Source organism: Peromyscus californicus, unplaced genomic scaffold, assembly GCF_007827085.1.
Source record: "Peromyscus californicus insignis strain IS unplaced genomic scaffold, ASM782708v3 Scaffold_4__1_contigs__length_199733344, whole genome shotgun sequence".
NCBI lineage: Eukaryota > Metazoa > Chordata > Mammalia > Rodentia > Cricetidae > Peromyscus > Peromyscus californicus.
In genome coordinates, this window is record NW_026294562.1 from 2,351,379 (window position 1) to 2,368,627 (window position 17,249).

General features: G+C 45.6%; 1 protein-coding gene across 1 annotated transcript in view; it reads right to left on the reverse strand.

The window, feature by feature from the left end:
* The window catches only part of Eno4 (enolase 4), a 48,075-nt gene that overhangs the window by 25,936 nt on the left and 4,890 nt on the right, over window positions 1–17,249 (reverse strand). Inside the window, exons 4-8 of the mRNA XM_052712931.1 lie at window positions 7,636–7,778; window positions 4,907–5,076; window positions 4,677–4,808; window positions 3,245–3,298; window positions 1,573–1,629 (exon numbers count right to left, since the gene is read on the reverse strand). Of these exons, the coding sequence (XP_052568891.1) occupies window positions 1,573–1,629; window positions 3,245–3,298; window positions 4,677–4,808; window positions 4,907–5,076; window positions 7,636–7,778 (556 nt within the window). The remainder of the gene's footprint in view (window positions 1–1,572; window positions 1,630–3,244; window positions 3,299–4,676; window positions 4,809–4,906; window positions 5,077–7,635; window positions 7,779–17,249) is intronic.

Consider the following 17,249-nt stretch of genomic DNA (forward strand, 5'->3'; position numbering starts at 1 on the left):
CATGTGTGAAAGCAGGGTTCGATTTCATGCTCTTTCATGCTTGACAGATTCAGCATTTACCAACCAAATGATTTATACTCACAAAACATACCAGACTGTTAAATTATTTCCCAACAGCTTTCAGGATTATACTATAAATCATGCTATTAAATAGGTTCCTAAGAAGTCCAAAAATGAAGGGATTTTAATATGTTTTTCAATTTTTAAAGCCTTCATTTTATGTGTCCATTTTAATTGCAAGATTTCTATATATGATCATGATATTTCATGTTACTTTTAAAAATTAATAGTGCATTATTTTCTAGTCATTACCTAATTTGGCTTTCTCAACTCCGTTTTTATTTATGCATTTATAATAGCATCTGTTCAAAAAATATTCAGGTAAGTTCTAGTTTAAAAATCATGTCCTGCAAACAGGGAGGCCGCTCTGGAAACTCACATAGTCCATCAACTCGTGCGCAGCGCAGTTGATGGCCCAGGTGCAGGCTCATTCCCAGCTCTATCCCCAGGTTCGAGCAGATCCCCTGAATCAGAAGCAGTGGCTGCTCTAAGGTGTCATAGTTAACCGTTAGACAGCCAAGGTGAGACATCTTGCCAGTGATTGGCTGCTGCAAGATCAAAGGAGAACGATTCAGGTCACCATAGTGTGTGAAGGTTCTTGGAGCGCCCTGCGACAGACATGGGTCCTCCAGAGACCTCTTCCTTCCATGTTTTGATGGCGTCTACTTCTGACCCTCCCCGCCCAGCCCTGGTCTGAGTCTTTAATCCCCAACACCATCTGCTTTTCTTTCTTCCTAACTATTCTACCTGACCAACTCTGCCCTTGTTCACTGGGCTAACCTGAGCCACCAATCACCAGGCTATCCCTTGGAAATTATCCATGGATCTCTACCTTGGTTAGTCCTCCTCTTCCAAAAACACTTTCTTACGTTCAGGTTTCTTCTAGGTGAGTATCACGGTTAGCTGTTGTTTGTTTGTTTGTTTAGTACCAGTACCAGCTCATCTGAGTTGCTCTGACCTCCGTGAGTGTGAACACTGCCTTTTTTCTTTCTCCCTCTGTTAGTGACGCTATGAGTTTCTAGGCTATCCTATGCCACTCTGTTCTTTATAGAGACAGGATTCAGTTCAGTCCCAGTAGTCATAAAGAATACCTCTCCATCCTAAGATTTCAGTTAATGCCAGGCGTTGATGGTGCACTCCTTTTATCTCAGTACCCAGGAGGCGGAGGCAGGAGGATCTCTGAGTTTGAGACCAGCCTGGTCTACAGAGTGAGTTCCAGGACAGCCAGGGCTACACAGAGAAAACCCCTGTCTCAAAAGACAAAACAAAACAAAACAAAAAAAAGGGGAAAGAAAAAAAAAAAAAGATTTCAGTAGCGGATGATCTCTCCAGGAAACTTGCAGCCAGGAAGAGGAAGACTGAGGCGCCAAGTCTACATTAGCACTCTTGGAATAAAGTCTCCATTTCTTTGACTTAGTCCTGGTCTTGGAAGAAAAGCACTAAGAGGGGGTGGGGTGGGGGAGGGAGCAGGGCACATGCAGTGCCCAAAGGGGGTGGAGAACACATGCTTACCTGACCTCTTTTGCCTGCATCATGCCCTTTTTTGGTCTCTGGTTTTGGAGGTGGGGGCTATGGGATGAGAAAATGAAGAAAAATGTATCACTTGGTATTTTCAGACATCCCTGTGGCAGCAAGCAGAGCTGTTGGCCCTGAGGCTGGCTATTCTTAGGGGAGTGGTCTTCTATACCATGAATCTCATGCATACGAAGTTGGCTACACAGACACAGAGATCATTCCAGAAATGTTCTTCAAGTCCCTCAACCTCAAGTCTGCCTTTAGTTCATCCTCTTCTGCCCTTACCCCACTGCACATTGGTCCTCAAAGCATATGCAGGTCACATTAGGAACTCCTGGTGTGTGCACACACTCCTTCTGGGCAGGAGCATAGCAAATCCTCTCCTGACCTCAGAACTACTACCTGCCAATGTGGGATTTGCTTTCACAGGCTCAATATTTTCAGAATAAAATCAAGGTGTATTTGATTTTTGGAGAGAGCCAAAGGTCATGAAATACTTTATAAATCCTAAGTGATGATCTTAGTAAAGAGCCAGTTTCTCGGGGGACTAAAATGGATTGTCCAATACCCTGGAAGATAGATCCACTGCCAATGAACAATGTATGCACTTGGATCATAGGTAGCTTCACCTGCCAACTTGACACAAACCCAGAGTCACCTAGGAGGGACCGTCTAGGTCAGACCTGGCCTGTGGCCACGTCTGTGAGGCTTTTTCATTTTCTTTTGTCATTTCTTCTTTCTTCTCTTTCTTTCTTTCTTTCTTTCTTTCTTTCTTTCTTTCTTTCCTTCTTTCTCTCTCTCTTTCTTTCTTTCTTTCTTTCTTTCCTTTTCTTTTTTTTTCTTCCTCTTTTTTTTGGTTTTTTGAGACAGGGTTTCTCTGTATAACAACCCTGGCTGTCCTGGAACTCGCCTGAACTCAGAGTTCTGCCTGCCTCCTCGCCTCCCAAGTGCTGGGATTAAGGGTGTGCACCAGCACAGGCTGGCTGTAAGGCTTTTCTTAATTGTTAATTGATACAGGAGAGCCCAGCTGACAGTGTGTGGTGCCATCCGTAGGCTGCTCCCCTAAACCCCCTTTTCTAACATGCCTTTTACACCCCTCCCATTAGGACAATCAGCCCCTCATACCTGGGAGCTCCCTTTTTCCTAGTCCTCCCCTAGAGGTGCGCCTCCTCCCCTTCCCACTCCATCATGGCCATCCTGGCTGGATTTGTACAGTGACCTGCGCCCCCACCCCCTTTATAATTAAACAGACCCGGAAGTGCTGGTTCCAAGATGGACCCAAGATAATGTTAGCGATTTTAAAGTGATGAAATGTACAGACCATGCAAACCACGACAGAAAGAAAGGTAGCTGAACAAGCCGGAGGAAGCAAGCCAGTAAGCAAGGTCCCTCCATATTTTCTGTTCCAGGTTCCTGCCCTGACATTCCTCAATGGTAGACTGGTACCCGGAAGTGGAAGCCAAATAACCCTTTCCTCCCAGGTTGCTTTTTTGGTCATGGTGTTTATTGCGGCACACAGAAGTGAGGCTAGGACAACTTGGTTTGGATGGGAAACCCGAAGCAAACAAATGCATTCTCCAGAGCAACAAGAGCAACAGTGATTTAATCCCAAAATGAAGTACAAACTGGATTTGAGTGTCAGTAATTACCACAAGCTCCCTTTACATACCGTCTCCATCACTCTGTTAACTTGTTTCTGAATTTCCAGAAGCAAATCTATACCCTGTAAGCAGAACAGCCATGGTGTACAACTTCAGTCTGCAGATTTTAAACATAAGACTCATAGCCTGACGGCCAGTGTTTACTGAGACTGTTCATGGACCCCCTACTGAGGACTGCCAGTTAGTGGATGGTGTGGCCTACACAATGAGAAGAGCAAATGTTCATCTCTGACCCCCACTGGCTTGAGTGTGAGCGACAGGCTCTCTGCCTTGGTATCTTCATTGTGAAAACCGACTAACTATTCTTTATCATAGCCTCTTGGCCAAGCTGGACAACGTCACAATACATGTCACAGGGCACCAAGGAAGCCTGGCTAAATTAGTTTGAATCCCCTGTCACCTAAGAAGTAGAGCACTAGGGCTGGAGAGATGGCTTATCTGGAAAAGCACTCGTTTTTTGCCGGGGACACGGGCTCAGTTCCCAGCATCCACAGGACAGCTAACAACTGCCTGTAATTCCCCTTGCAGAGAATCCAGCACCCTCTTATGGCCTCTTCAGGCACTGTACAGACAGGGTGCACAGACAGACATGCAGGCAAAACACCCATACACATAAAATAAGTACACCTTTACAAGGAGGAAGAGAAGCAGGTATGGTCCGATGGTGAGGGCGTCTGCACATGAAGATGAAGGGCGACGTGCAGAGCGCTCTGGGGCCCGAAGAGCGCGGTGACAGTGACTGAGAGGGGTCCTGGCAACAGGGTCTGAATATGACCTGACAGATAACCTGACAGCGGGAGTGCACAGGTAAACTCTAGTTACCTGGAAATGTAAACTGTGAGGTAATGATAATTTTGTTTAAAAGGGATCCTTTTTTACAGAGAAAGCAAGTGAAACTTTTATGAAGCTTATTTTCACAAACTTAGGAAAACTGCACTCACTGCAGGAGGAGTGGGGGGACTTCCTCGGCTTTTTTTTTTTTGAAAGCATTCACCATAGCATGAACCTTAGGTAGTTATTTCTAACGCCTAACTGGTAGAGGACTTGGAGCATAATGACCCTCAGGGCACTAAAGGGCAACGTAGACATCACCAGCACAACCCTGAGAAGTGCAGCTCTGACTCAGGATGTGCTCATCTCACAAATAAGCACGGAACACCCCATGGATTGCTGGGAAGCACAGGCTTCTGTTACAGCCAACGAGTAAAGGTGTTCTCCGTACTCTCAGATGATAGCTTCCACAAGACCTTGCTCCTGCGAGTCAGCACCTGCAGCCAAGGCTGTACCAAACCAGACCTGTAAGTGGGTCTGTTTCCTTCAGAAAATATCGTTTCATACATTTAATTCACGTCCCTTTGGTCTACACTAAAATTCACCAGTGATGGAGGCTAGGGGGGGCGGGGGTGGGGTAGGAAAACTGTCTTAGCTGATATCAGGTACTTGTTTGGTTGTTAATCCAGGATGGGGTATACAAATCACTTCTTTCATTAAATTTAGCTTCCCAGGTGATGACTTCCCACAGCTGAGTACAGATCCCATCAGCAAAGGCATAGTGAGCATCGACGGCTGCTCCTGAAATGTCAGGAAAGCAAGGGACAGTGAGAACAGCAGTTCTCTGGCTCTGCCACATTCCAGGCTCCATGCAGTGATGGGATGCAGCGTCCACTCACCTGGCCGTGCTTTAGTGACGCCATGTTCATGTACAGAGGAATACCGGTCAGTCTGGCACTGGCTTTAGCAACAGCTAGTGACGTAGCTCCTATGGCCATGCTGCCATGGAGGACTGGTTCAGGGGGTTCTGGGGGTATAATAGGTTTTTCCAAAAGAGTGTCCCTCCGTCCTGGAGAGGAAAGCACAGAGAAAGGATTCGTTTCTAGAAATCTCACCATAATAAAACCACATTTTCATTTAATGCTGCTCTCACAGAAGACACAGCACAGACGAAAGGGAGAGAGACAAGGCTAGAATTCTCCTTGGTTCCCAAGGATTTTCAGATTTGCTCACTTAGCAGTACTCAATCATCCTCGGCCATGGATTCTGCCTAACGATTTTTAGGTCACTCACCATGAACTTGGTCCACAATCGTAAGTGGTAGACACTGCTACTCCCACATTTTCATGTAAGTAAACTGGGATTTGTTGTTGTTGAGAGACCACAGCATATTTATTGCCCAATATTTTGGGGGGATATTGACCACCCTGTGAACCTCGAGTTTACATTTGTGTTAATTAAATAAAATTAACCTTGGGTCTGGGGGCTGAGTTAGCAACTAGTTGACAGGAAGTAATCACAGAGCATCAGAGAGCATCTGGAAGAGACGCACCAGAATGAGGAGGGAGGGATCTGGAGTGGTGCGGCTTAGGACACACTCTTAGGGAGACATCAGCAAGGAAAGGAGATCAGCTAGTTGCTACTCAGCCTCTCTGAACTAGTGGGTTTTCACCCCAGACTTTGAATCTCGACTCTTATTTATAAATAGAACGACAGAGATTTAGTTAAAGCTACCATTAGTGGCAGTCACAGAGCCGGTGCCTTGCGAACAGAATTCTCACCAGGTTTTGGCCCAAGTGGCTGGCAGGTAACTGCAGAGTTGCAATTGCTGGCTGAAATAGCAGTAGATTAAGGTGCAGCTACTGTGGTGAAGTTAGAACAATATGACATGTTATAGGAAGTAGATGCAGACTTTAGAGTCTTTGAATTCCAGTGCTCTTCTGTGTCACCGTGGTTTCCACGACCTAACATTGAGTACCTCTTCATGGGCCTAATTGCCGTCCTTTTCTCTACACTCAAAGCCATGCTTTGTTCTGTGTTTGGCCACCATCTCTAGTAAAGCCCCACGCCCAACAGTCTACCCAGAATCCTCACCCCTCTTCACTCTGCCCGTTCTCAGCCTCCAGTCTCCTGTTCTTCCCCACAGCTACCTTGGGTCCTCAGTGGAGAGAAGACACTAAGCACCCTGCACCTGGTTAGTGCAGAGCAAATCCGTCTCCATCTGTCGTTCCTCTCTCCTTAAGCTCTTAGTTCTGAGTCAAAAGCATCTGCTAAGTGAAGCTCATTGGTGGATCCCTCCCATCTGTAGCTTGGCAGTGTCCACACCCTCTGGGAAAAGAGGTCTAACACAATAAAATAAAGGCTTTCGTTTTTCATCTCAGTTCCTTCCTAGTCTAGTGTCTTCTTATTCTTCTTCTTCTTATTATTATTATATTTTCCAAGACAGGGTTTCTCTGTGTAACCCTGGCTGTCCTGGATCTCGCTCTTTAGACCAGGCTGGCCTCAGACTCACAGAGATCACCCTGCCTTTGCCTCCTGAGTACTGGGATTAAAGGCGTAGGCCACCACCATCAGGCTAGTGTTTTCTTATTTAATGAAACCCATTTTTCAACTGGGCGTCCAGATGTGCCTGGGGTCATGTTAGCAACTGGCAGTCATGGCAAGTTGAAGGAAACATGGCATGAGTCGTTAGGAGACATAAAGATATGATACCAGGGGCAGCTCTAGTGCTCACACACTGGAGGGGCCGCTGTTGGAAGTGTGGGCAGAGATCAGATTGATGCAAAGCTTTAGAAAACAAATGCTAATTGATATGTGAGACCAAAACAGAACAATACACCTTGAAGGTTAAGGTTTTTGTTTGCAGCTAAGACCGTTAAGAATAAGTTCCTGTTTGTCCTGTGTTAAGTCCTTGCAAGTTAAGGTTTCTATTTGTAATTGACAATAAGGCCCTGTTGTAAACTGCAAAACATGTTTTTCAACTACACTAAATTTGCAACCCCATTCACATGATGTATATCCTGACCCTTGTTCCATCCCTTTCACTGTATTTTTTTAACAACGTGTAACAGCCAACCCTTGCCCCTGTGAACATTTTATATCTCCTTAAAAGAACCTCAAGAGGCCAGCAGGGGCTGCTCTCTCAAATCTCAGCTTAGGGTGAGACAGCCAGCTAGTCCCAGGTGCACCCCAAAATACATCTTGCTTTAACTGGACAACTGTGGATGTGATCTTTTCCCCTCTTGATTCTCATGTCTCGCAGATATGCAATTAGATCACAGAACTTGCCTCTATCAAAGCAGACGCTTTATAATGGGATGGCTTTTTGACTCCCTCTTGGAAACTTTCGGGGAGATGCAAATTCCTTCCCTCCATGCTCCCCACTCACCCACTGCCACTGTTTAAGGCATTTTATTCAGTAAGTGCTCACCTATGAATAAGAGCACAGTCATTTTGGTTCTCAAACAAAAACGGAAGGTAAAATGTGATAAAACCTTATCCACCCAGCACAGCAGTTTCAAGGGAGGTGGATGGCACCTGGTTGGGCACTGCCAGCACCAAAGTCCGGCCTCTCTTCCTGGTACCTTCGCAACTAAAGGTGCTGGAAGATGACAAGCCACTCACTCACCTTGCTTCTGTCCTTTCTTTTTGGTGGGGGGTGGAGGAGGTGGTGGAGGAATTACAGGTGGAGGTGCATGCACTGGCTCCTCAGAGTTCCTTTCCAGTTCTTTTCTCTCTTTATCTTCTTGTACTTTATTTTCAAAGAATATTCTGAATGGCAGGAATTATAAGACTTTACAATGAGATGTCATTTTTAGAGCTGACCCTGATGTTTCAATAATATGATTTTTTAAGCTAATGAAGAACAAATTAGCTTTAGTTTCCAAGATTAATAAAAGTAATGATGGTGTTAAAGCCATTTTTCAAGAATCAAATTCTTACCATTTAAATTATTTGAGCTCTTTTTATACTCTCAAAATAAAATTGGAAGACATAATTTGATTAAGGGTTACTGGATTTTCTTTTTACATAAATGACATTAGGAACTAAACCATTTAAGAATCCTTAGTGAAAACAGTGCTGTGAAGATGTCTTTTCCTTTTCCCCGTACCAAGAGACTTATTTTTAAGTGTGTGTGTGCACAGGTGTGTGTGTGTGTGTGTGTGTGTGTGTGCGTGCGTGCACAGGTGTGTGTGTGTGTGTGTGTGTGTGTGTGTGTGTGTGTGTGTGTGTGTGCACAGATGTGTATGCATGTGTGTGTGCACGAGCGGGACACACAATGCGGGCATGGTGGCACCTGTGGTGGCACCTGTGGTGGCACCTGTGGTGGTGGTGGTGGACATTCATTCACAACCCAGGCGCCACATCTGTTCGGACATGAATTTATTATAATATAAAGAAACAGAAAGACAGAAAGGAGAGAGAGGAAGAGATAGATGGGGGGCTGGGGGTGCACACCTCACAGCAGGAAAAGCAGAAGAGAGAGAGGAAGGGGAGTTTTTCCTTAAAATGAGGCTTTTATGTCAGGACACAGGTGTAGCACGAATCTTAGAAGGTCTTATTAATAAAATCAAACCTGAGGCCAGGTATTGGGGTGAACGTTGGAAGATCAGAGAAACAGAACAAGCCACAGCCACCTCACTTGGCCAGTTCCTCAGCTGATCCTGTTTCCTCAGACTGAAAGCCTCTGAGTCCTCATCCAGAATGAATCTCAGCTCAACTGTGCTGCTCAAAAGCCTGAAAGCTTAACTGGCCAAAATGCTTCTAGTTCCTGGTCCTCACGCCTTATATACCTTTCTGCTTTCTGCCATCACTTCCTGGGATTAAAGGCGTGTGTCACCATGCCTGGCTGTTTCCAGTATGGCCTTGAACTCACAGAGATCCAGATGGATCTCTGCCTCTGGAATGCTAGGATTAAAGGTTTGTGTGCGCCACCATTTTCTGGCCTCTATGTATGTCTAGTGGCTGTTCTGTTCTCTGACCCCAGATAAGTTTACTAGGGTGTACAATATTTTGGGGAACACAATACCACCACACACAGGGCAGCACCAAGGGGTGGGTCAGAATATTAACATGCACCCCAAGAAAAATTCAAGCTTGCCTAAAATTTGGGTTTAAATTGTAAGAGTGGTCTTATTCTTGCCTTTGGGATTAACATTTTCTGGAGGCCCCAGTGAGATTCAGACCACCCACCCAAATTCTAAACCTGGACCTTGGCTCTGGAACTCCAGGGCCTGGGGGGCTGCCTCAGCAGGCATGTGTCTTGAGATGTTCCAAGGCTCCAAGGCCGCCTTCAGTTCACCAACTATCAGGTTGACCTTCGTGCTGAGAAAGGCAGCTAGCATCCACGGCGGCCTCCTGGTGCATCATGGTCTGGTTCTGTTTTGTGGGTCCCTATCTGGGATGAGGAGAGGGTTAGATGGGACCCCAATATTCTCCTGTTCAGGGCAAAAAGCGAGATGTTGCACCACCCACCTGAGGTTCTTGGTCTGGTATTTGTAGGTCTGGTCTTGTCTCTGGCTTCATTTTTACTGTCCTCTTTCTGCCTCTTGTACTTTCCGTGTTAATTGGTTTATTTTGGACTTGGGGTGACTGAACTATCGGACAGTGTGGGGAACGAGACTAGCAAGCCTACAGCCCTCTGTGTCCTAAAGACTTCTGATAAAAGAAAACTTGACCTTGCTATAGTTAAGGAGGGTTATGATTATCCTATCAACAAATGTCTCCTCCAATGTTCTGTGACACTGAATGGCCCACATTCGGGGTTGACTGGCCCTCCCAGGGTACTTTTGATTCTCAGACGGCCTGGGCAGAGGTTAATGTCACCCTCAGTAAGCCTGGCCACCCAGATCAGACTGGGTACATCTTGCCTTGGGCTGAAGCAATTTCCAAACCACCCCCTGATAAGCTCTGGTTGTCGGCAGATGGACCCTTCAAAGGCCTGTAGCAGAGACCAATGAGCCCCCTCTAAAGACTGTTCTCAGGACTCTCAGGACTCAAAGGAGGAAGAACCCTCCTCCTTCTGAATAACCATCTTCACCCTCTTCTCTCCTCACTTCAACCTCCACCTCTGCCACCCCAGTCCCCACCACCAAGGCCTCACTCTGCCTCCATCTGCACCTGACCCACTCCACCATCTAGCTCTTCCCTACCTCCCACTGTCTTTTCCCCTCCCCACACCGTCCTCCCAGCTCCTCCGATTCTGGTTCTGGGGTGGCTCCTCCTTCAGTTCCTGTTTCCCTATGGCCATTTCCTGACACTTGCTACCTGTGTGCCCCTTTCTCCACCACAGATCTCTGCAACTGGAAGAACCAGAACTCCCCTTTCAGCACTAGCCTGATGACTCCATCATTTCTCTAATTGATTCTATCTTTTTCAATCATCTCCCCACATGGAACAACTGTCAGCAGATTCTCTGTACCCTCTTTGCTACTGAAGAAGGGGAACAGATTCTCACAAGAGCAACTGAAGCACTCCCCAGAATAGCTTCAGTGGCTGACGGCCAGAGGGTAGAGGTGATTAGCCACGTTCTGCCAAGAAGGAGACCCCAATGGGACAGAGAGAGAGGTAGGAGGTCACTCAGTGAACACCACCAGGTTCTTCTGGAAGGGATGAAATGGGCAACCAGAAAGTCCACTAATCTACGGTAACAAATGTGAAACAGGGCCCAGATGACTCACTTTCATCTTTCCTGGAGTGCCTCCTGACATCTATCAGTTATAAATAGACTCAGAGGACTTGGCAAATCTCAAGGCGATTAACCTGGCCTTTGTTACTCAGCCAGCCCCTGACATATGTAGAAAGATACAAAAGATGGATGGGTGTTCAGGAAAGAACAGGTCAGAACTATTAGAAATAGCCCTGAAGGCATTTGACGGCAGAAAGAGCCAAGAAGATCTTCTGATAAAGAAGAGAGCCATGCCCCTGTGGCTGTACTACAAACCTAGGCCACTTTCAACTCTGCCCATACACGCCATGATAAAAGGAGGAGACCTTTACAAAAGGACCGATGTGCCTACTGCAAAGAAATGGGTCATTGGAAAAGTGAATGTCCATGCCAGAAACAGGCAGTCCCCCTCAAGCCCAAGCCAAGCCTGGATACAGAGGACCAGCGAGGGTGAGGCTCCTTCCAACTAGGCCCCCAGGAGCCCATGGTAACTGTCACCATAGGGGGCCAACCTGTAAAATTTCTGGTGGACACAGGGGCTACTCATTCAGTATTGCAGAAGTCCCTGGGACCCCATACCAACAAACAATGGAAGTACAGGGGATGTCAAAGAATACGAATGGACAACTGGACTGTTAACCTAGCACAAAGAACTGTGACTCATTCTTTTATTGTTATTCCTGGATGCCCCTACCCTTTACTGGGCAGGACCTCTTGAACAAGCTCCAGGTAACAATATCCTTCTCAGGAGACTCTCCTAGGTTACAACTGGGAGGCCCTGCTAAGGCTTTAAGTATAACCTGCCCAATAAGTGAGAAATAGCTTATCCTCCAAAATCCAACCCATTCCCTGGAAGGGGAATGGAAAAAGATGCTGATCCAGGAAATTCCTACAGTTTGGGCAGAGAACAATCCTCCTGGCTTGGCAAACCATGTGCCACCAATCATAGTGCAGCTAATATCTGGGGCAGTGCCCATTCAGGTCAAGCAGTACCCATCAGTTCAGAAGCCATGGATGGGACTGAGATTCACATCAGGCGCCTCCTTGAAGCAGGCATACTTATTCCTCGCCAGTCAGCCTGAAATACCCCCTTGTTGCCTGTCCAAAAGCCTGGAACTTGAGACTTTAGACTAGTATGAGACTTGAGGGAAGTGAACAAAAGGGTAGAAAGAAGGCATTTACCCAACTGTTCCAAATCCCTATACTTTGCTCAGTTTATTACCACCAGAGCATAAAGTATACACTGTATTGGACTTAAAAGATGCATTCTTCTCCATCCCTCTGTCAAAATTATGTCAGCCCATCTTCACATTTGAATGGGCTGACCCTGAACTTGGGATATCAGGACAACTAACCTGGACCAGAGTGCCTCAAGGGTTCAAGGGACTGTCCTACCGTCTTCGATGAAGCACTCACCCAGGATTCACGTCCCTTCCATAGTAAGTACCCCAAGGTAACCTTGCTTCAATGTAGATGGTTTATTATTGGATGAGGAGGACTGTTTGAAGGCCACCAGAGGCCTTTTGGAAACTCTAGCCCAGTTAGGTTATAGAGACTCTGAAATGAAAGCCCAAATTTGCTCACTGTGGGTTACTCACTTGGAATATGAGCCGAGAGAAGGAAAAGACCATTGTCCCAGGCCCGCATAACAGCCATACTGCAAATCCCAACTCCAACCACCAGGAAACAAGTTCGGGAATTTCTAGGAGCTGTTGGACACTGCCATCTTTGGATACCTGGGTTTGCTGAAATTGCCAAACCCTTGTACTCCGCTATGGCGGGGGGGGGGGGGGGGGGGTGACATTCCTTTGGAATGGACTGAGGGACATGTACAGGCCTTTGAGAACTTAAAAGAGGCCCTGGTACAGGCCCCACATTAACTCTCCCTGACATCTCCAAGCCCTTCCATCTTTACACCCATGAAAGAAAGGCCATTGCCATGGGGGTCCTGACTCAGACTCTGGGTCCCTGGAAAAGGCCAATAGCTTCCATCTCAAAGAGATTGGATCCTGCAGCCTCTGGGTGGCCCTCTTGCATGAGAGCCATTGAAGCCACTGCAATTCTTGTAAGAGAGGCTGACAAACTCACTTTGGAACGGATTCTAACTGTAACAGCTCCACATGCCATAGAAGCCCTGCTGAGAGACGCCACCCACCGGTGGATGTCTGATGCCCGTCTGACCCAGTACCAAGCCCGTCTTTTAGGTAAGGACAGACTGAGTTTTGGTAAATCATTGGCCGTTAATCCCACCACCTGATGGTCCTGAGGAGCCCATCCATGACTGCCTAGAGATGCTGATGTCATCCAAGGCACGCGGCCTGGCCTGACAGAAGCCCCTCTCACTATCGGAGATGCAGATCGCTACTCCAGCAGCAGCAGCTTCATTCAATGAGGAACCGGGCATGCAAGGGCCGCGGTGGTCACAGGCCTGAAAGAGGTCATTTGGGCACAAGTCTTGCCCAGGGGCACATCTGCCCAGAGAGCAGAAATGATTGCTCTGACATAGGCTTTAAGATGGGCTGAAAGAAAAAAGGTGAACATCTACATAGACAGTTGATATGCTTTTGCCACAGTTCATGTTCATGGACAGATATATAAACAGAGGGTCTTATTCACCTCAGAAGGAAAGACTATTAAAAATAAACATGAAATTGTCCACTTTCTAGAGGCCATCTGGCTGCCAACTGAACTGACCACTGGCCAGGACACCCCAAAGACAAAAGCCCCCAAACTCAAGGTAAGAGGCTGCTCTCAGGGAACCCAAACCCCAGACTGTTCTGGAACTACCTGTTGTCCCTGAGCCCTTACTCTGCCTCGATGGAGATGTTCCTGAGTATGATCCAGAAGAGATCGAGTCATATTCTAACTTGGGAGCTCAGGAGAGCCGCAACAGAAGGTGGATCTTGCCTGATGGGAGAATCTGCATGCCAAAGGTACTGGCCAAAACTGGCTGTCTTGCATCATGCCATGCACTTATCACCTAAGAAAATCTCAGAACTCACCTTCCCTCACGTCTGGCTACCTGGACACCGAGAAAAACTTCAGGTCATTTCAGCCCGCTGCCTGACCTGTGCCCAGGTAAAGGCAAAGAAGGGCATGCTTCTCCCAGGCCAATGGATTCAATGGACAGTACCTGGTGAATTTTGGGAAATGGACTTCACTGAAGTCAAGTCAGGACTGTATGGTTACAAACATCTGCTGGTCTTTGTTGATACCACCACAGGCTGGGTATAGGCCTTTTCATCCTGAACAGAAACGGCCCAAGTGGTAGCTAAAAAATTGATAATGGAAATGGCCTCCCCATATCTCTGGTGTCTGACAATGGCCCAGCCTTCACAGCTAAGTTGTCTCAATTGCTCTCTAAGGCTCTTAACATAAATCGGAAACTATGTCGTATGTATCATCCTCAGAGCTCAGGAAAAATAGAGAGAATGAATAGAGCTTTAAAGGAGGTTTTAACTAAATATACTCTTGAAACTGGTGGTAACTGACCTCTTACCTTATGCCCTTCTCAGGGTCTAATGTACCCCCTACCAAGAAAATTTCACCCCATATTATGTAGTCTACAGGCAACCACCTCCCATGATCCTTCAGATACATGCTGGACTGTTATCAGATTGCCCCACTCCAATCTCTGAATCCTTAAAAAGATTGCAATTAACTTTCGATAAGATTCTCCCTCAGGTCCAGGCTGCTCAACCTGTTGGGTACTGCCCACCTGATCACTGTTCCAGCCTGGAGATGCTGTATTAGTCTGCTGCTTCAAAACTGACTGGCTTGAACCTAGATGGAAAGGACCTTACATTGTGATTCTCCAGATGCCTACTGCTGTTAAGTCACTGGTATTTCTCCCTGGGTTCATCGCTCACACCTCAAGAAGGTACCTGAGGAACCCATAGAAGAGGAGTCCAACCCCCAGAGGTGGAAAGAAACTGAAAAAGGACCATTAAAAATCACTTTCTAAGGTTTGACTGTCTAACATAACTTTGTGTTCTTGCTGTTTAAATTTGTATCATGGTTGTCCTATGGCTAACAGTTTTGTTTTCAGCCTATGCAAACAGAACCTAAGAACATCTTGACAGGGGAAATAAAAGGCACCCTTATCAGAGGAAACACCCTGTGTAGCACGAATCTTAAAAGGTTCTTATTAATAAAATCAAACCTGAGGCCAGGTATTGTGGTGAATGCTGGAGGATCAGAGAAGCAGAACAAGCCACAGTTACCTCACCAGTTCCTCAGCTGATCCTGTTTCCTCAGACTGCAAGCTTCTGTGTCCTCATCTAAATGGCTCTCAGCTGAACTGCTGCTCGAAAGCCTGAAAGCTTCACCAGCTAAAAGCTTCTAGTTCCTGGTCTCCACACCTTACAAACCTTTCTGCCATCACTCCCTGGGATTAAAGGCGTGTGTCACCATGCCTGGCTGTATCCTTGAACACATGGATTTCTGCCTCTGGAATGCTAGGATTAAAGGCATGTGCTACCACTGCCTCTCCTCTATGTTTAATATTGTGGCTATTCTGTTCTCTGACCTCAGATAAGTTTATTAGAGTGCAAAATATTTTTGGGGAACACAATACCACCACAACCCTGATATTGTCTTGCCATGCAAAAGATTGCCTTTATCCACCATGGCCCATAGTTTGGACAAAAGAAGATGCCTGTTTGTAGATGCCTGTCTAATTTCAAAAACCACACAAACCAGTCCAGAGAGGAGGTTTGGGAGGAAAATCTCCAGAAAAAAGGATGCAATAAAGTAGTAGAAGCTGTGGCAAAAAAACCAACAACAACAACAAAAACAAAAACAAAATAACAAAAACAAACAAACAAAAAAACACAGAAGTAAAGAAGTAAAGGGGTCTCGTTTAACTCAAGAAGCCAAAAAAAAATGCCATTCAAAGTTTTTCTGCTTGTTTTTGTTTTGTTTTATGAAGGTCATCAACCAACTCTGAGGCAAAAAAAAACAACATGGCATTGTTCATGGTTAAGTAGTAAAACTTAGAAAAGAGGCTGCAGTTGACCTTTGCCTGGCTAAGGGCATTGAAGCCTTCCACCTGCGTAACAGAAAGGTATTCTAACCCATTACTTGGTGTGGCACTGAGCAACACTTATTCAGCCCGACTTGGTTCTCTGATTTTAAGAGTTAAAAAATCTGAAGGGCTAAATGTCTAAGACTTGGTTGTGGCTGGAGGCAGAATGTAAGCAACAGCACCGTGTCCACACGGAACTGTCTGAAGGGCTCAAAGTTGACCTCAAACACAGGGAAAGGAAGTTCTCTGTAACCTGATCTTTATCCTGAGTTTTGAGCAGAAGAGACTGGCTGGCCCTACCTTACACAGGAGAGCGTAGTAACAGGAGAAAGTCAGACTTCAGGGAACCTCTGCTGCTTTAACTTGCTTTGGAAACTGCTTGTCTCCCCAATTCTACAGTCTACACTCCAGCTTCTTATTCTGTGGGTCAAAACTTCCCAAGGGATCATGTAAACAAATACTGGGGATTGCAAACTATTTGGTAACAGTAAAAGGTTTCTGAACATGTTATTAGTGAAAATTAATTCCAAGTCAAACACATAATCAATCTGAGGGGTTTGGGGCAGTACAGCTTACCCTTGTTGCATCGTGTGACTTTGGGTCTGAACACAAATGTGTACTCTGCACTGCCACACAACACCAACGAACCAGCCTGAAACACCTCAGGTTTAAGACGACAGTACATTACAAATTGTAGCATTTTGTTGTATATATAAGCTTCTTGATCTTACAGAAACATCATGGTTTAATTATGTAAAACGAAAACATTTATCATCTTCCCCAGCAGGTAATTATTGCAGTGTGTCTTTGGGTTGTACTGTTAGAATGTTTGATTTTTAAAATTGCTGCTTCAGTTGCTGACTTGAGTTTCATAAAAAGGTTGTCAAGTGAGAGGGCTAGGAGATGCTTGCCAGTTAAGAGAGTCCTCTTGTAGAGGACCCAGTACAGCTCCTACCACCTACACCAGTGGTTCTCAGCCTGTGGGTCACAATCCCCTCTGGGGGTGTGGAGCCATTCTTTCACTGGGGTTGCCTAAGACCATTAGAAAACACAGATATTTACATATAACTTCATAACTGTAGCAAAATTATAGTTATGAAGTAGCAACAAAAATAATTTTATGGTTGGGAGTCACCACAACATGAAGAGCTATATTAGTTCTTATATTCTGTATCTAAGAATAATATATAGATATATAACATTCTCATATTAGGGTGGCAGCATTAGGAAGGTTGAGAACCAATACAGTGGCTCACAGCCACCTATGACTCCAGTTCTGGAGATCCAATGACTTTTTCTGGTGTCTCTGGGCACCAGGCATACTTGTGGTACACATACATACATGCAGGCAAGACATTCATACATATAAATGAAAATAAATAAAACTTTAAAAGATTTTAAAAGTAAAAAATGTGGTTAAATGAATTTCAGCTTGGGATTAGGATAGAATTTCCAACTATTTCTGATATGGTTATAAACATAATTCTGCCATTTGAATTGTGTATTCTGTGTACTTATGCAAAGCCGTATACTCAGATTTGACTATTAT